At 36.4% G+C, this 20791-nt stretch overlaps 1 protein-coding gene across 1 annotated transcript in view; it reads left to right on the forward strand.

Moving 5' to 3' along the window:
- The window catches only part of KCNH5 (potassium voltage-gated channel subfamily H member 5), a 255555-nt gene that overhangs the window by 32357 nt on the left and 202407 nt on the right, over positions 1 to 20791 (forward strand). The window contains exons 4-6 of the mRNA XM_070418754.1: positions 407 to 535; positions 8179 to 8294; positions 12448 to 12840. Of these exons, the coding sequence (XP_070274855.1) occupies positions 407 to 535; positions 8179 to 8294; positions 12448 to 12840 (638 nt within the window). The remainder of the gene's footprint in view (positions 1 to 406; positions 536 to 8178; positions 8295 to 12447; positions 12841 to 20791) is intronic.

Raw genomic sequence — 20791 nt, forward strand, 5'->3', positions numbered from 1 at the left:
CTACCCCATACCTTGGCTTTTACCAAATTATTACCTGTGTCCATGGTATATGCATATATGTCCTTTTAAATTATTTAATTTAATGTAATTATTTTTATTGTTGACAGTATTACAGATGTCTCCCATTTTCTCCCTTTTTGCCCCCCTCCACCCAACTCCTGCCCCATCCCAGGCCTTCCCCACGCATGTATGTTTTTTAGCTATTTCCTTCTGTTTGTTAATTTTTGAGCAACTGGTAGTTGATACAAAATTAAAGTTTTCTTGAATCCTTTTTAGCAGTTAAAATACTATTGTATTGGTGCTAATTCCTGGCATAGCAGTTGGCAGCTGAAGGAAGAGGAAAGGCAGGAGACCAAGTCATTGCTGAGGCTTTGCCACACTCTGTTGTCCTTTCTTTCTCTTTCAGGAACTCCTGTTTGGTTTTATATGCAAATTGCACCAATAAGAAATGAACATGAAAAGGTGGTCTTGTTCCTATGCACTTTCAAGGATATTACATTGTTCAAACAGCCAATAGAGGATGATTCAACAAAAGGTAATTTTCAAAGGAATTACTACACTTAAGAATTAGGCTGTCTTTTAAATATATTATTGTTATTATTATTTTAACAAAATCTATTGGTTGAACTCAAAAATAAAATTGTACTCCATGACTCTTACACATTCATACTAGTCATTGTCTGGATCATTTTCAATCATATTTTTGAATGGAAATAGCAAGTTGAGATAATAGTTACTTAAATTATAATAAGGGGAATTGAAAAAAGACATAAAGAAGAGATTTCTCAGAACATTATTAATTTAGGATTGATGTAAGGGGAGTTTCAGCAACTTTTAACACGGTGAGTTTTAGAAACAAAAATTATAACTTGTGGGATGACTTGGGTGAAATCTTACTGGAACACCGTTGATTAATTTTTGCTAAATTGATTAGAGTTTGATTAATTGACTTTTTCAGGTTACTTTTCACCTTTTATTTATTTTTTTTAAAATATATTTTTGTTGATTTCAGAGAGGAAGGGAGATGGAGAGAGAGAGAGAGATAGAAACATCAATGATGAGAGAGAATCATTGATCTGCTGCCTCCTGCACGCCCCCTACTGGGGATTTAGCCTGATACCCAGACATGTGCCCTTGACAGGAATTGAACCCTGTGGGACCCTTCAGCCCACAGGCTGACATTTTATCCACTGAACCAAACTGGCTAGGGTTACTTTTCACCTTTTAAAAACTGGGTCGTTGTAGATTCTCTTGGATAGATGTTGCTAGATTATGTAAATAATAATTTTGTTATCAAGAGAGTGGCTAGAAAATGAAAACATTCTCATCGGAATCTTATTGACTATATTCAGAGAGACTGCTATAGAAAACAGTAGTCAGTGGCATGGGATTTTACTCCCTTTGCTCTCATTTTATTCTCTTCAATTATGTTTAAATTAGAAATTGGTGTAATAAATGAAGAATTTAAGAAACCCTTAGGAAAAGCTTTTATGCAATGTGTTTAATAATCTCTTAGAAGACTAAAAATTAAATGTCTTCCTTTTTGCATTTGGCAAACATTGCCTTTTCTTATGTCTTAAAAAAATTGGCATAAAAGCTTTAATCTTTCCAACTGTAATCATAATTGTAGAGAAATTGCATTGCTCTTATTTCCTGCAGATAAAATCACATGTATATTACTATAGCTGCTCAGTTTCTGGTTAGCATCAAATTGCAAGGAATATTTTACAATGTGCAAATCATTTAAAGCATGATATAAATCAATCCTCTGTTGAATTTCTGAAAATGTGTGTATTAAATCATCTCCTGAAAGAATGAATAAAGCATTCACATTTGGAGCTGTCCTACCTATCCCTATGCCTTTACTCATATACCCAGTGTCTAGGAAGTTTAGGATAAATTCAAATGTTATTTCTTTTTTTAAAAAAAATTTTTATTGACTTTTTTACAGAAAGAAAGAGAGAGGGATAGAGAGTTAGAAACATTGATGGGAGAGAAACATCAATCAGCTGCCTCCTGCACACTCCTTACTGGGGATGTGCCCGCAACCAAGGTACATGCCCTTGGCCGGAATCGAACCTGGGACCCTTGAATCCACAGGCTGACACTCTATCCACTGAGCCAAACCGGTTAGGGCCAAATGTATTTCTAATATATTAGTCTTCTAATGGAATAATTTTCTAATTATGCTCATTTGTTTGTTTGAAAATTCAAAGTTCTTCATCCAATAGCAGCAGAATACCTGTTCTTCTCAAGCTTAAATGGAGTGTTCATTAGGTAGATCCCATTCTGGCCATAAAACATACCTTGATAAATTTAAAAGAGTAGAAATCTTACAAAGTATATTCTTAGACGACAATGGAATTAAGTGAGAAATCAGTAACAGAAAGATAGCTAGAAAATTTCAAATGTTTGGAAATTAATACATTTTTAAATAGACCATGGGTCAAAGAAGAAGCCTTAAAATAAATCAGAAAAATATTTTGAACTAAAGGAAAATAAAACACAACTTATCAAATATGAGGTATGCAACAAACGTGGTGCTTAGAGGGAAATTTATAACATTGTATGCAAATATTAGAAAAGTAGAAAGATATAAAATTAATGACCTAAGCTTCCTCCTTGGAAAAGGAAGCCAAAGAAGAGCAACTTAAGTCAAAACAAGCTGAAGACAGTAAATAAATCTTAGAGCAGAAATCAATGAAATAGAAAACAGAAAAACATTAGAGAAAATCACTACAATCCAAAGCTGATTCTTTGAAGAGGTTATTAAAGTTAACAAACCTCTAGCTAGGCTAACCTGAAAAATGGAGAAGGCACAAATTAATAATATCAGAAATTAAAGAAGAGCCATCCATGGACATTAAAGCACTGCAAAAAAAATGGGTGTGTGGGGGGTGCAGCTAGGTTGGGGAAGAACGAGGGCATATGTAATACTTTCAGCAATAAAGATTAAAAAAATACTTCAAACAACTCTACAGCCACCACATTGGTAATTTAGTTAAAATGGGACAATTCCTTGAAGATGCAAACTATCAGAACTCACACTAGGGGCAATAACATGAATTGTCCTATAGCTATTAAATAAATTAATAAACTTCCAAAACAAGAAAATACCTGGTGCAGATGGTGTTACTGTCAAATTCATAGTCTCTTCCAGAAAATAGAAGTAGTGAGACCTCTTCTCATTCTATGAGGCCAGCACTACCCTCACACCAAACTCAGAAAAAGATAATATAAGAAAGGAAAATTACAGACCAATATTTCTCATGAATATAGATGCAGAAATCTCAACAAAAGAGAATACAACAATGTATTAAAAGAATTACACACAATGACCAAGTGGGGTTTAGTCCACATATGCAAAGCTGGTTCAACATTTAAAAATCAATCATTGTAATTCACTATATCAACAGGCTAAAGAAGAAATGTAATATGATCATATCAATTTGCATAGAAAAAGCATTTGACAAAACCCAACACCCATTCATGATAAAAACTCTTAGTGAAGTAGGAATGGAGAGGAACTTCATCAACTTGAGAAGGGAATGTCTATGAAGAACCTACAACTAAGAGCTGATGATACCTATTGTTTTCTCTAATTTACACCAAGTGATGTCATGGCACAGCTAATGTTGGCCAAAATGAGTATAATACTTTCTCACAGTTTTGATCTGCTGAACATTAAAGGTGGTGTCAGTAACTTTGTAGCCTATCTATGGAAAATGAAAGTTAGCAGCATTTTCTGATGACATTGGGGGAAAGGGTGTTAATATTAAGGGTTACATTTTATTTTTCAAATTAATGTGTCTCCATTTTCCTGCCTCCACCTTCATCTCTGCATTTGCACATCAGAATCACAGAGTTCTTTGTCAGGTACAATCTCTTAAAATGCATAATCCATTCTTACAAAAAATGAATAAACTCCAGACAACACAGATCACTTGATTTTGAACTAAGTGCTTGATAGACATGCAAATTAGATTCTATAGGAAAAATATGACCCCATTGTGGAAAGGATTCAACTATCTCTAGTGCCAGAATTTTTAGAGGAAGAGCTTATTTTGAATAGACGTTTATTTTGAGACTCCTACACACTTTTCAAGTACATAACAGATTGCTGAAAAAAGTATTGCACAGGTAACTATGAATGGTGTATATGAGTAACTTTCTATTATTCATGTGAGTTATAAATTTAATATGAAGGATTCAACAGAGATAAAATATTTATGCCATGAAGTAATCATCCTACTATTGCTATAAAACTAGAGTATGCGAAAGCAAGTTTTGTAACTTAGGCAAAATTTGTATCCTTCAACCTTTTAAGTTGAGTAAAGGGGACCATGGAACTTTTGGGAAACAGCAAATGAGATTTTGTGATAAGACCATAATAGCAAAATGATTTGGGGCTAAAGAATTGAGGTTGGAGACAAGATTACTTTTCATTCAGCCGTGGGTTAAACAGAGTTACTTAACAAATTGCAGACAGATCACAAGAATTCTTGTGTTTTCTGTTCTAAGGCTTGTGGCCCAATCACGAGAATTCTTTAAAAAGATATTAGCTTGTAAGAACATGTAATAAATGACTTCAAAATGCAATGGGTATTTAATTTTAAAGCGTGCCTTTAACATTTATGTAAAATGTTTTTTGTACTCGTTCAATAGAAACTTCTCTGGCCACTGGGTAAAGCTAGCAATAAAACTACTGCTCTGCAATGTGTTAACATGAGCCTTTTCATGACTCTTCTAGGACTATTTTATTTTCCTTGTTTATCTATTTTATTCATTAAAAAAACCCAAAGTACAAGTCGAGCACACGGTACTGAGCAAGCACTATTCTAGGTCCTGGAAATACAGAGTTCCTTCCCTCATCTCCTAATAGGTGGGGCAGACACACACATGTATAAAGCGGAAGTTTTCTTCTGATTGTTTCTATTTTCTCAGTAATGTAGGATTCATGATTATCAATTGAGAGCAAAGATGGGAAAGGAGTGAGGAAGTGTTAAAGGTGTGAGGAGAAAGGAGTAGGTATGAACAATCTGTGAGTGTGGAGAAGAGATTGGGCAAAGGCAATCTATCAGGTTTGTGAGTAGTACTAATGTCTACTTGAGGCCAGTAGTCATGAGTTTCACTAGTATCTGTGAACATAATTATGTGTTTTACTCCACCCGTGTTAGGTCAAAGGTGTACAGATATAGAAGGTGAAGAGTTGGATTTAACCAGAGTTAGAATTTGGTCAGGTGAGTAAGATGAAAAGAATCAGGGAGCTCAAGGATCAGGGAGCAGGATCAGAAGGTCAGGGAATTGAGGATGCTTGCAAGAGAGTAGGTTGAGAGTATTTACCGAGGATTTAGGAAATAGTGGTTTGGGATGCAGAAAGACAAGTGCATCCACATGCAGGCAAACCAGAATGCAACTTTTAATCCCAGAGCAAGTTTTACTTCTTATTGTGAAAAGGTGCTGTGATTGAAACAAGGGCCCGAGTCTGTTGAAGTTTTGCCAGAATTGATTGGATTGACATCAATCTCCTACTTCTGGTACTTTTTACCAAGAAACATATGGTTGAAAGACTGAATACACTGGCTAAATCTGAATTTTATTTCTGAATGGTATCTGGGAAAATAACTATAAACTGACAGCAGCCAACTAATTTGAGTGTAGCTCTTCTTCAGAATGAATTTTATGATCACCAAAACTTCACGCTCAGTTGATTTTTGCCTTTAAAATGAATGGCACCGAGTGATGGCAGCAATACCTTTGATTTATACCATGATGGATGGTAGCAAAAACCATTGGAGAGGAAGGAAAGCAGTTTGGAGGAGGTAGTTAAAATGTGGCAGGAACTTTATAGTCTTTATCACACATTTCTATAATTCTGGAAACTACTGTTCTTATCTCATTTTACTGTTGAAGATCCTGACACCCAAGTCTCACGGATTTCCAATCCCATGTCATCTCTATGGCACTGTGCTGACTCATTCTTTCCAGTGGAAACTTATTGTTTGGGTTTAAAGATGTCCATTTTTCCCTACAAATTTTTCACCTTAATGGTATTTCCCCCCTGCTCTTCTTTTTAACAAACAAAACAAAATAACAACAACAAAAAACACAACTCAAACCAAAACAAGCACAAGTTGAGAATACATGGGTTCTGACAGAATTTTACTGTTTTGAATCAACAGAATTTACTGAAAATAATACAAGGGGGCAAAGTGTTTTTGTTATCTTTTGTTCCTGGTATTGAGGTCTTGGAACTGTTGCTCAGGTAATCAGTCAGTGGTACTCAATACATCATTTATAATAATACAAAGGGGGAAAATTACAGCCAAGAAATCCATTCTGTTGATTAGCCATATGTGTTCTAAAAGAGATGGCTCAAATCTCTGCCCATTTATACTGTATAGTATTTTCAAACAGATTCCAAAATTGCCAAAACACTTACAGTGTGAAATGTCCTGTGCCAAATAGTTATGGCATCTTTGTGCCAATAATTGAGACAAAAATTTTGTGTAGGGTGAAAATAAGGGCAAAAATAGCAATCTTCCCCCGTGGGAAGCCAATGGTTTTCTTTAGAGAGGAAAGAACAGATGAAATATGAGTAATTATACCATGTAGTCTCTTTGGCCAAGAGTATAATTGTTTACCTAAGCTTTTTTTCTTATGGATTAGAATCTTGTGTTGCAGTCCAGTAGATTGATTTAACTGCCTCTGCAACTTCCTTTTATTTTTAAGATTAAGCAGTCCATGACATAGAGGTTAATTGCAACCCAATAGAGCTAAACTAATGTTTTATTAAGAAGGAGTTGGCATCCTGAGCTTTTAGGAGAACAAATGTTCTCATAATACCATGAACAACTTACAGAGCAACTATTAGGCTCTTCATATTCATCTGTCTGTTCACATTATCCTGTATCGACCACGTCTAAGTAACATCAGCGAACTGTGCTGAATAATCAGTCACACAGTTAGGTCTCTGTAAAGGTGAGATCAGTAAATATATCTCTGGGAGAAGTTAGAACTGCTGATGTGTTTTTTTTCCCTCTGACCTAGACAGTGTGGCTGCTAAACTTTTTCAGAGTTTGTACCGTGGGGGTTGGTGACAGATCAAATGAACTAATTTATCTAATATCATAAGCAGTTCTAGACGTGTCCAAGAGCACAGAAGGATAGGCCTAAGGAAATTCACAGTGGCATTGTTAGTGACAGTGAAGAATCTAGAAACCACTGATATGTGCATGAATAGAACATATGAATGATCAGGAACAAGCAAATGCCTAATTTTCTGAGATGATAAAGGTGGAGGCAAGAATCAGTGTCATGTGGGTGGGTGTAGAGGTGGAGGGATGGAAGGGAACTGGAACACTGTCATGTTTCTTACTGCTTTTGTTTCTTCAGTAACTTATTTGATGAGGTAATCTGCTGAAAGTGAGGAGAGGCAGCTGGTAAAGGGGTCTCGAGAAAAATGATGACTATTTAGGAATGAGGATTACAAAAAAAGCCTTAAACCTAGGAAATGGGGGAACACATACCATTTGATAATTTGTATTCTTCCATGTGTCATTGAACTTATTCCTTCATTATATCCTCAATGTTTTTTCCAAAGTATTTTCTGGATGAACATTATTATACACAGGGGTTGAAAATAGGCTGGTCTTTTAATCCAATACTCAGATGTACCAAGGGGTATGACGTCACCTGTCTTAGAAATATGAAACTTCAATAAGTAGTATAAGATTGACTTGGAAGTTTCTAAAAAATATTCAGTGCAATTATAGTATTCAGTTGATGTAAGAAAGAGAAGTGACCACAAGGAAATATTTGAATACATATTTTGCCCACATATAGTTACTATGATCTAAAGACTTTCTTGTCACTTTTGCCCAACAAAGCAAAACCAATCCTATACAATGCAAGGGGAGCACAGAATTTTGTGGACAGCTAGCCACGTTGGCTACTGGGACTGTATTATAGATATGAGCAAAACACAAAGGTCACACATAAAAATTACTTATTACTTTACAGCCTCACTTGAAATATATGATGAGTCTATATAGAAGTAAAATACTTTTGGTTGATACTTGTCATTAGTTCTTGATATTATGCTATTTCTGAGATCATTTGAATTTTATCAAGAATGTTGATTATGTGTGAAAAACAGACTCTCTTCTTATTTTTAAGGTTGGACCAAATTTGCCCGATTGACACGGGCTTTGACAAATAGCCGAAGTGTTTTGCAGCAGCTCACACCAATGAATAAAACAGAGGTGGTCCACAAGCATTCAAGATTAGCTGAAGTAAGTGTGAGACTAACTTTGCTTTCCAAGGTGGTGGTGGTGGTACATTACCCCCTTCCCAAATGATTCAGTATTGATATTTTTGGCTATTATTTTACAAACGCTTATCTGATAATTTATAATTCCCTTACAGAGTTATAGAAATTTCAGATATTTCTTTTTATTTTGTCTTACTTTTGAAATTGGAAAGCAGTTCATGACATCCCAGGTGATGTCTGTGGAGTGTGAAGTGTCCTTTGAGCAAATGAGATAGGGAGTTCATGCATTCATCCATTTATGGATGCAGCACACACGTATTGAGGGTTTGCTCTAAACTTGGTACTCTGCAAAGGAGGTAGGTATGAAATAAGCAATGGGCTCTATCATCAAGGAGCTAAAAACCTAGCAGAGGAATCCGGTAATGGAATGTGATAAATGTTATGACAGGTGCAGTGGGAGCACATGCGGGGCTCTGGAGAGGGCTACCTGAATGAGATGATAGCTGGGCTGAGTGAATCTTGAAGGAAAAATATAAGAGGCAGGTAAAGAGAGGCCAGCATATGCAAAGGCTCAAAATGAGATAGTGCGATGACTTTGAGAGTGACTTCAGTGTGGGTGAAGTTAGGAGGGGAAGGAAAGGTTAAGGTGGTATATAGTGAAACAGTGGTGGTTGGTGTCCCATATGCCAGGGAAGTGACATGACTGCATTCATGCTTCAGAGAAACCTCTTAATGGGAGATTGGTCCCAATGGTTTCCTTTGCAATCCCATATTTTTATTGCATTAATTTAGAAAGGTTATTCTAAGAAGAGGTCCATAGATTTCACCAGATTGCCCAAAGAGATCCATGGCACAAAAATGTTTAAGAACCTCTGCTTGACCTAGTGGCTCTGTGATGAATGGGTAGAGAGGGAAACCAGTTAAGAGTTTCTAGTGGACATTCAGGTGGGATGACCATGGCTTTAATCAAGGGATCCCGGAGCAGAAGTGGGCAGATTGCAGACACATCAAGATCAGAGTCAACATGTTTGTTGATAGATTAGAATTGAATGTGAAATAAGGAGATGAGTCCAGGTCAACTCTGTGTTTTTAGTGTGGACAACTAGGTAGAGAGTGAGTGCTGTTGGTTAATAGAATGGTAAACATAAGAGGAGGAAGAGAAGGTTTGGAGGTAATGATAATGAGTTCAGTTTTGAACATACTCAGTTTGAAGTGCCTGACAGGAAATCTGAGTGGAGATTTATGGGTCAGGCCGCAGAGGGATATTTGGGTTTGCATTGTAGGCCTCAGTGTCACCTTCACAGATCTGGCTGCCAAAGCCAAGGATTAGACCATGTTACTCAGAGTCAGTGTATTGAAACCAGAGAGAAAAGGAATGAGCACAGAACTCCGGAGCAGCTCAAAGGTTTGTTGTTCACATGTCTTCTGTAATCATCATTTGTCTTTCTGATGTGAAAGATGCCAAAAAAGCTGTTCAAGGTACCAAAACTATGCTGAGCATTTACTGGGGATTCACAAAATATTCTGAGATAACTGAGAAAAGAGAAATTAAATGTGTGTGTTCATCAGTTTGTTCTGCTGGAGAAAGGTGAGTTGAAGTGCACAGGAGTAACTTTCTTCACTAGCTAAAGATATTAGTTTGGTTTGGAGAGGGTTAGGAATTAATTATGTTCCTTGAATTTAAAGGTTCTGCACTTGTTCTTGGACTATAGCTGACAGAGGGACTTGTATTGTTTTCTGCTATAAATAGACCTGTTAGCTTGGGGAGAGAGTCATACTTTTATGAGCGGACATGTTTATAAAAGCCCAAATAAGACTTATCACTAAATATTAACTAGTAATAATCATCACAATATTTTAAAAAATATGATATGCAATTGGTACAAGATTTAAAGTAGATAATTAGATACAACTTCCTTTTTCAATAATGCTTGTTACTAAGTACTACTCATTTTTGAAGCAACTTTTTTTTTGGCCTTGAGTTGTCTGTTTCTTTCTACAAATCAAGCTGAAGTGTAGGAGTTTGTTTCTGTGACTGCTGACTTTTATAGTCAAGATTCTTTCTGGGTCTTAACTACACCCTATTTTAGAGCTTTCCTTTTTTTGTTAACACATTGGACAAGAACAAGAGGAAAGGGACCATGAAGAGGAAGAGGAAAATTTTCTACATTAACACCCGAATCACTCATGATTTTTTTTTCTGTCTACATCAAGTGGAAAGTTTCTCTTCCGTTGACAGCTCATCATTTTTACTTTTATTTTTGAGGAACTCTCATTCTAGTTTCTTCTCATCTGATTTTTTTTGCTTTGCTCTTTTGGTTATTGTTAGTTTCTTTATCAGTCATCCCTAATTCACAAACCTGATTCAGAAACAAAACTACTTTCTGTCAGGACTTAGCCTTGGTTTCAGAGAACATACAAGAAAAACAAGGTTCTCAATATATCTAGTCAGCTCTCCAAAGACTGACCCAGAACAAGCACCAAGTTAGCACAAGGATATTGTCTTTCCAGGTGTTCTCAGGATCTTATAATTTGCTCAACCAGAGTATTTGGACTTGCTGTTGTATTTCAACAGCTGCTTTACTTTCCCCAAGACATTTACATTTTATCTTAACTCCACTGGGACCTCTAAATTTGGAGCTGGTCTTCAGTTTTCTAGATGCACTGACATCCTGCTGATTGGCTTCAGCTTCTCCCTTTTATACTAGGTAGAGGCAAACATACCACTGTCCATGGTCCTGACTCCATTAGCGTGAACACTCAGCTATTCAGAGAGAAAGAATGTATCTGTATTGGTACAAAAATACACCAGAAAACTTTATTTTATCTACCCTCCACCTAAGGCTTATTGCTTAGGAAAGTAAAAATGAGAATAAAGAGTTGTTACTGAACTGGTTTATAAAAAAGCCCCAGTAAGGGAGTTAAGATTAAAGTAATGCTCTGTATGTGAGAAAGATCAAAGCTTAAGCATATACCCCTTTAGTTGTTGTTGCCATTCTTTTTCCTCTTCCTCTTCTTTTTTTTTCTCCTCCTCCCTCTCTTCATAGCATTTTGGAATCACTTTATATATGCAAGTCACTGTCTGAAGAATGTGGTTCTGAATGTCTAAAGAAATAGAAGATAATGGTTTACTTTGGACTGTAAATTATAATCACTTGGAAAGGTTCTGAAAACCCACACAAGATTAACAATTATTTTCTGGGGTGGGGTATAGGTATGAGTATACTGTGCTTTTAAATTTCTTCAGATGATTCTAGTTTGTAACCAGATTAAGAAATACTGAACTCAGAAGTGATCCCATTCCATCTTTAGAGGATACATCCTACATTATTCCTGGGTACCAAGCAGGGTGGATTTGTCTTTCTGTTAGCAAATCATGTAGGGCCCGCAACACTGTTAGAGCTCTGTGGGATGTTTGAACTTCTATTAATAGTAGAAGGAAGAAATGAGCTTCAACTCCTTTTCACAATTTCCAAATTCCAGGTTCTGGAAAGCAATGTTAAATCCTGTTACCATGCCCAAGGCTTCCCAGACCTCCACTCTTGCTCTGAGAAGAAGTGATAACTGTTTGACCCTTCAGCTGGACCTGGGCAATTGGTCCCCTTCCCCTGTCCTTGGAATGTATGCTCTGTCCACCCTTCTCACAGTGGGAGCCATTTTCAAGGACATAGTCTTGAGAGAGCTCTGTGTAAGACCATCAGTACAGCATGCATGACTGAGCCCAGTGCAGGTCTACATGTAAACGTTCAAGATTCTGGTGGGTAGGTGTAGAGACCTACTCATCTACAATCACCCAAGATGATCCTTGTGCAGAAGTTCCCTTGCTTATTAAAACTGTCACCTACCATCTGGAGTGGTCTACCTCTTTATTGGGTCTCTTACCCTCTGCATATGGTGCCCGAATTTGTGCATCAATAGTTGGCCACTGGAGAAAAAGCTGGATGGAGCAGCAGTCAGATCAACTTTGGTAGAAGGATTGGACTTGGGATGACTTCCTTTGAACAAACTTTGGTAAAACTCAGGAGAAGAAGGAGATGGAATTATAGGGCGTGACTGGCCTTGAAACCAGAAGTCATGATAATGGGCTGTGGTTTGACTGCCAGTAAGTTTGAATTCATTACTGACTGTGCAAAGATGTCCACATTACTTATATGTGCATTTTCTCTCTTTTTTAGGTTCTTCAGCTGGGATCAGATATCCTTCCTCAGTATAAGCAAGAGGCACCAAAGACGCCACCACACATTATTTTACACTACTGTGCTTTTAAAACTACTTGGGATTGGGTGATTTTAATTCTTACCTTTTACACCGCCATTATGGTTCCTTATAATGTTTCCTTCAAAACGAAGCAGAACAACATAGCCTGGTTGGTGCTGGACAGTGTGGTGGACGTTATTTTTCTGGTCGATATTGTTTTAAATTTTCACACGACCTTTGTGGGACCTGGTGGAGAGGTCATTTCTGACCCCAAGTTGATAAGGATGAACTACTTAAAAACTTGGTTTGTGATCGATCTGTTGTCTTGTTTACCTTATGACATCATCAATGCCTTTGAAAATGTGGATGAGGTAAGTTTCTTCTTTTTATTTTTAACACGATGGATCATGTTTTGAGAAAATTAAGATAAAAGGAACTTGTAGATAATCAAAACTTCTTTTTAGCTACCAATGAGTTTTTATCTGCTTTTTCCACTTGATTTCTGGTTGAAACGACTAATAACTAGGAAAATGGCTGAGGTTGGAAGTTGTGGTTGGGAGAATTGGAGGCTGTGGTTGGAAGAGGTGGAGCAGAAGAAAAACAGCAACATTGGAGTCAAATACAGTTCACAAAATGGATAATTGATTGAAAGTTGATTAAATACATGTATTTACTTTAGAAAACTGTAGCATTTTAAAACTCCATATATCCATAGCTCTTTTGTTACCATATATACTAGATATACATAGTAGCAGTGGTTGGATTAACATAAGAAGAAAACTTTTGTGGCAAAGTAGTTTTGAATTTTTGCCTTTTTGGTTTCTTTATAGCTTTTTCTGTAAATGTATCTAAGTTTATTTCCAGTGAGAGACTGTATTAGATGTCTTCTGATATCTTGTCTAATTAGAGATTCTGCTAATTCAGTGTTATCTGCACAACAAAAATACTTAAAACATGTATATCTTCAAACAATTTCATCCGGAGTTTCTTAGCTTCTAATTTAATAGTGGATAATTTCAACTTGCTACACCAAGCTAATGCGATGCAACCAGTTGTCTCAACTAATAATATATAAATGAGCCAATATAGAATATATCTGTTATTAAAATGTGTTCATAATGATGTTACAAACTTAATTTCCCTGAAGATTCTATTCTGTCCTTGAAGACTGTCAAATGGAAAACTCTCCACTGTGTTGTTGTTGTTGCTGTTGTTATTCTATGTGTGTTGGGAGGTAGATCTAAACTTTTCTTCAGTGACTTTCCCCCCCATAAAATTTTCTATTTTCAATCAACTTTAAGTATATTTAAAAACCCATTTTGCCTGAATGTTGCATATAGACATTATATCTTGATACTGTACATGTAATTGTTAGTTTAAAAATTATGGTGAAAAAGGAATCATAGTAATTTATTTCCTAACTAGGGATTTTACCTATATCAAGCAATTAAAGGTACAATTATTTCTTTCCAGTTTACCTTCTGGAAAGGGTTGAGAGGAATTGGTTTTAAAATGTTAATCATGTGATAAGGAGATAATAAGCAGAATTTATATTAAACTCACTAAATGGATTAATATATTAAAATTAATACATCCAGATTTCAGTTATTTAGAACATAGACATAAAGATTTCAAAAAATAATCAAAGGATTGATTCAATTCATAGGAAAGAAAATACATTAAATACATTACATAATAAATGCATTTGGTATAATATATAAATACATCAGAAGGTCCTCAGCCTCATTCATATGAAGGAACATACAAAGTAAAATAAAAAATGCCACTGACATACTATTTTTAGTAATCACATTGTTAAGATCAAACGGCTGCTAACACTCGAGGCTGGTGAGCACTGTGGAAGGGGTGCACTGCTCACATCTCCCTGCAGGAGAACTGCTGTGTGGAGCATGCCTAGTGTCCTGCAGGACCCGGCTCTGGTTTGGGAAAGCCAGTTGTTAGCAGCTTTCAAACTCAGCATCCAGTGAGTCATCACCCTGGCACACTGGTGGCTTGAAACTGCCCAGAGTGGAATATTTACACCCAGAAAGCTGCAAATGCTACAAATACAGACCTTTTTTTAACTTGCTGTAGAACCGGTTGTTCATCATTTACCAACACACCACTGAACACAGTTGAGGACAGCTGCTGAATTTTCTGATCTGCTGAGGTTCACACACTGCAGCCACATTTCCCCAAGGCTAGGAATTTCCCCAGTGACTAAGGATGGGGGTATATTATAATTCACCTATTCCTGATCATTGTAGAACTCCCTGTTGAGCAGTTTTTGCTCTGGACTTCCCCTTAACGGGTACTGTAGTCTGAGGCTGTTGCTACCCAATTGTTCCTTCCCTTCTTACAGGTGTCAGAACTGCACCGTGGTTCTCCCTCCTCCCTTGATCCTTCCCAGGCATTTATGTCAGTAAAATTCGTGCACATCTAACCCTGACTTGGCCTCACTCCCAGGGGACTTGAGTTGATAAAGTGGTGGTGTGGGCACTCTCATACATTGCTCCAGGGAGTATAAATTGGTAGAACCTCTATGAAGACTAATTGGCAATATTTGGTTTTATAAAAGAGCAGAAGCTAGAGGAAGCTACTTTAAATTGTTTGGAGGATTCTTTTATTATTTGCTTTCTTTGTCACCAAACAGTAAGATTATGTACCTACCTCTTGGCTTTTCAGTTTTAGGTCTTGTCTTTGACTTATCACTATGCAATTTGAGGTTTTAACCTCCTTTCCCCTCCTGTTCTCACTATATACATGCACTATTTCCATCACCCCCTTCTCACAATATAGATTTATCCTTTTGGTTCAATGGATAGTAGGTTTTTATATCATTAAGATTACAAATATGCTACTTATAACTACATTTCAGCTATAATGCTCTGGTTACTTTTCCTTTTATGTACTTTCCATTTTCCTGAGAGTTGCTAACTGTCTGTTTTTATCATTTGCTTGTCACTAATCTATCAATTGTCTAAATCTCTCCTTATTATAATAATGTAAACAATATTCTATCAACATCATTTTCTTAAACGAATATCTCTTCTTTCTACCCTCCCACCATATTGACAGTTTAGCTAGCTATAATATTCCAGGCTAGAGATCATTTCTCTTCATAATTTTGCAAGTCATAATGCCACTGCAGTCTACCTTCTAATAATTCTGTTAAGCAACTCGAAGCCATTGTGATTGCTGATCCTTTACACCTGACCTATTTTCTCTTTCTAAAAGTTTGGTGTATCTTTTCTGTCGCAGAGTTCTGTAACTTACTCATGAAATGCCTTCGTGTGCATCCATTTTCATTAGTTTTCCTGAGCACTGACTGGGTGGTCTTTTCAATCTGGAAAGAGCATGTCTTGATTTCTTCTTATGTTGTTCACCTTCTCCCCCTTTTTCTCAGTTTTTTTTCTCCCAGCAATCCTTTTATTTGGATATTGTACCTACTGGACTAGTCCTATAATTTCCTTGGTTTTTGTTCTCCTTTTCCATTTCTCAATATTTTATCTTTTTGCTCTATGTTATGGGAGGTATCCTCAATATTATTTTCTAAGTTTCTTTGTACCTAATAATGTTTTTTTTTTCTTTTTTTGCTTAAGGTCTATTGGCTTGATACTATTAGGGGGATGGGGGGACAATGGAGGGGGGTGAGGACACATTTGTAATACCGTAATCAATAAAGGAAAAAAAACTGAATTCAATTTGGCATATATTTCTATCCGTTAACTTTTTACCATTCTGGATTATTATACTGTAGCTGTATTTTTTATAAATAGTCTATAGATTTTGAAAATCTCTCTAATTGGGAAATTTAATCTATGTAAATTTACTGAGATGAATCACACTTTAATTTACTTATAGGGTATATTATTTTCCATTTTAAACTGCTTTTTCTTTGCTTTTCTCTGTGTTTTTGATTTTAGTTTTCTTCCTCTCTGTTATGTTTTGGGTTGATTGAAGTTTTCTTTAATCTCCTGGGTCTCCCCACTGGTTTGGAAGTTTTTCTAATTGATTACTCTTAACACCAGGACCAGTATTTTCACATCAATATTTGACTTATTGTTGTTTTTTCTCTTCTCCTCAATAATTCAAGGACCTCTGTTCATTTTCTCATCTTTCAAATTTTTATTGTTTTGTACTTTGGTTCCACATTGTTTTTAACTTTCTCTTTTTAGTTATTATATTATTGTCTTATTTAATTGCAGTATTTATTTAGTGTTATCCACATGTCTACCAGTTTCTTTGCTGATACAATTTTATATGTTTTTGGCCATCTATTTTTAGTTCAGTTCCTGTAGGTTGCCTCTTCATTATCTATTACATAATATCCAACTTTCTGGAACATACTTTTTATAGGAAGCCTTCTTACATTATCCCCAAGCAACTCTAATGAATATCTTCACCATATTTTATCTTTACTCATGTGTACATTCACATATTGAAATTACTTTTGTTTTGTTTCTTTATGTGTGTTCATGAGCACTGTACCAGTTGTCTGGTGATCTTGGTGTTATGCCTTCTCGAGGACATATTTGTTGTGAATGGTTTCTCTGGCTGTCAGTCCTAATTGTACAAAAAGAGAAGGAATGCCTGACTGACTTATATCACAAGGTAATTATGAGGAATAAATGGGAAAAGAGACGAATGAATTTTGCTTGAAGAACTTCCTGTCTGAGGGGATATTATTATTTCATTTCTGTCTGTTTCTTTCTTCAGCTTGATGATAAGCCCTGTGATGGTGCAGAATGTGGTCCATCTCCTTGGTGATCCTGTTTGTGCTCTGAGTACTTAGTGGTGACTCATTGACTTAAAGCAATGAAGTGTCAGCAAGGTTTAGGAAATTGTACAATGACATAAAACAAACTAGAACTTAACAGTGAGGAAGTGAGCTAATGGTGGCTTGGGAAAAGGCGAGGGTGAGTCTGAAAACCACAGTGTGATCCTTTAACATGATGCAGGTCCACAATGACTTAGAGGCCTTAATAACACTCTTTATTTTCAAGACTGTCTCAATTGCTGTGCCCGCTGAAGGTAATTTGATTTACCAGGAATTCATGAACTGGATATGTGACTTTTTAAAAAAGAGAACTGGGAGGCAGGGAAGACAGCGTCCATTAAAGAAAAGCATTCTGTTTGAAAAGAAGTAATGCAGATTTCCTCGAAACCATAACAGGGTAAAAGATGTTGTCACTCTGCATCCAAGCAATAGAAACAAGCTGCCTCATGGAGTGCATTTGAAGACAGCTCTGGGAAGTCCAGAAAGCGTGATTTCTGGGAGAGGAGAGAGAGGCGAGTTAGAGCACATCAGAACAAGATGGGGAAGCTGCAGGTAACAGGCTGTTTGGTAGCATAATTGGGCTTAGAAAACATACTTGGGGAATTCAGAGGACAATGAGTGGTATCTGTAAGTGGTAAACATGACAAACTAGGTCAGTACAAGTGGCAACTGGGAAAAACATCACTCCTCATGCATTGTTTCAGGAGGCAAAATAAATGGGTCAGTCAGTGACTGCAGAGTGGAAATACATAAAAATATTTCTAATTTTCAGAAAAGCTGATGGTAAGTAATTTTCTTTTTAAAAACCATTTACACTATTGCAGATGTCCCCATCCTCCTCACCCCTCTTTGCCCATTACACTCAGCCCTTGTTCTCTCTTCCCTCTGACCAACACCACACTATTGTCTGTGATCTATGGGATGTGCATATACAGGGTGTCCCCCCCAAATGTATACACACTTTAACAGCTGATGGCTCAGTTTTGAAAATGAAATGTATTTTAATAAACATTGCCTTTATAATTATTCAAAGTGTGTGCACACATTTTTTGGGGACATCTTATATGTTCTCTGGCTAACCCCTTTACCTTCTTTCATCCAGTCCCCCCTCCCATCTCCCCTCTAACAGCTGTTGGTCTGTTCCATATGTCCATGCCGCTGTTTCTATTATGTTTGTCAGTTTCTTTTGTTCATTAGATTCCACATCTAAGTGAGATCACATGGTATTTGTGTTTCTCTGACTGACTTATTAATAATTTTAAAAATTTTAAATGAATTATGCTGGTCAAGTGTCTACCTGCATCACTTCGTGTTTACATTGTACATTTTTATTTCTTATCTAATCATCAAAATAAGAATTGTAACTCAAAGAAGCTAATTATGCTTGTAGATTTTAATGACTTTTGTCAGCCTAGAATCTTTTTGTCCCTTTCATTGAATCTTAGACCCTCTTTCAAAATAGTGTTAGAAATTGCCATTCAATACAATTTGATTGCCATTTTTTTCCATTAAAGCTTATATATAAATAAAAACAATGTTGGAGTGGTATAGGTAGGAATTATGTACTTTTTTTTTAGTTTTTCTAGTTTTAATCTTATTGAATCCATAGAAACACTGCCCAGTCCACCTTGGAATTGATTGATTTTTCTTATCAGTGAATTTGCCTAGCTGGTAAGAAACTTTATATTTAAGGGCAATTTTAGGTTCACAGCAAAATTAAAAGCAAAGTATAGAGACTTCCCATACAGAGTTTGCCCCCATACATTCGTAACTTCTCTCATTATCAACATCCTCCACCACATCTATTTATTACAATTGAACCTACATTGGCACATCATTATCACCCAAAGTACATTGTTTACATTGGTGTTGTACAGTCTTTGGGTTTTGACAAGTGCTTAATGATATGTATCCATCATTATATTAATGTACAGAGTACTTTCATTGCCCTAAAAATCATCTGTGTTCTACTTATTGATTCTTTGTCCCCTGAACCTTAGAACCACCTGATCCTTTTTTTTTTTTTTAAATATATTTTATTGATTTCCTACAGAGAGGAAGGGAGAGAGACAGAGAGCCAGAAACATCGATGAGAGAGAAACACCGATCAGCTGCCTCCCGCACACTCCCCACTGGGGATGTGCCCGCAACCCAGGTACATGCCCTTGACCGGAATCGAACCTGGGACCCTCCAGTCCGCAGGCCGACGCTCGATCCACTGAGCCAAACCGGCTTCGGCAACCACCTGATCCTTTTACTGTCTCCATAGTTCTTCCTTTTCCAGAATGTCATATAGTTGGAATCATACAGTATGTAGCCTTTTCAGATTGGCTTCTTCACTTAGTAATATGCATTTAAGGTTCTTCCATGTCTTTTCATGGTTATGAACTCATTAAAAAGAAAAACTACTGAATAATATTTCTTTGTCTGGATGTACCACAATTTGTTCAGTTTATTCATCCAATTACCTACTGAAGGATATCTTAATTGCTTTCAAGTTTTAGTAGCTATAAATTAGCTGCTATAAACATCTGTGTGCAGGTTTTTGTGTGGGCATAAGTTATCAATTCATTTTGGTAAATATCAGGAATATGTTCAGAAACTGCCAAAGTATCTTTCAAAATGGGTGTACCATTTTGTATTCCACAAACAATGAATGAGAGCTCCTATTGGCCCACATCCTCACCAGCATTTGATGTTGCCAGTGTCTGGATTTTGGCCATTGTAATAGAGGTGTAGTGATATCTCACTGCTGTTTTAAGTTGTAATTCCCTAATGATATATAAGGTTGGACATATTTTCATATGCTTATTTGTGATGAATATTGTCTTTGTCATGTGTCTGTTTAGATCTTTTGCTCACTTTGTAATTATGTTGTTAATTTTCTTATTGTCAAGTTTTAACTCTTTGTATATTTTGTATAATAGCCCTTTATCAGATATATCTTTTGCAAATGTTTCTCCAAGTCTCGGCTTGTCTTCTCATTTTCTTTTTTAAGTATATTTTTTATTGCTCTTAGAGAGGAAGGGAGAGAGAAATAGAAACATCAATTATGAGAGAGAATTATTGATTGGCTGCCTCCTCACACCCCACACTGGGGATCGAACCCGCAACTCGGGCACGTGCCCTGACTGGGAATTGAACTGTGACCTCCTGGTTCATAGGTTGACACTCAACCATGCTGTATAGGCTCATTTTCTTGACAGTGTCTTTCACAAAACAGGGTTTTAAATTTTAATGAAGGCCAGTTTATTAATTTTTTTCTTTTATGGATTGTGCCTTTGATGTTATATCTGAAATATAATCGCCATACCCAAGGTCACCTAGATTTTCTCCAATGTTATCTTCTAAATGTTTTATAGTTTTTTGTTTTACATTTAGGTTTATGATCCATATTGAGTTAATTGTCATGAAGGGTGTAAAGTCTATGCCTCTATTCATCTTTTTTTTTTTTTTTTGCATTTAGATGTCTAATTATCCCAGCACCTTTTGTTGAAAGACTTCCTTTGCTCCATTGTATTGCATTTACTCCTTTGTCAAAG

This window comes from Myotis yumanensis, unplaced genomic scaffold (assembly GCF_028538775.1).
Source record: "Myotis yumanensis isolate MYYU_CA2020_CCGP unplaced genomic scaffold, mMyoYum1.0.hap1 SCAF_1, whole genome shotgun sequence".
Lineage (NCBI taxonomy): Eukaryota > Metazoa > Chordata > Mammalia > Chiroptera > Vespertilionidae > Myotis > Myotis yumanensis.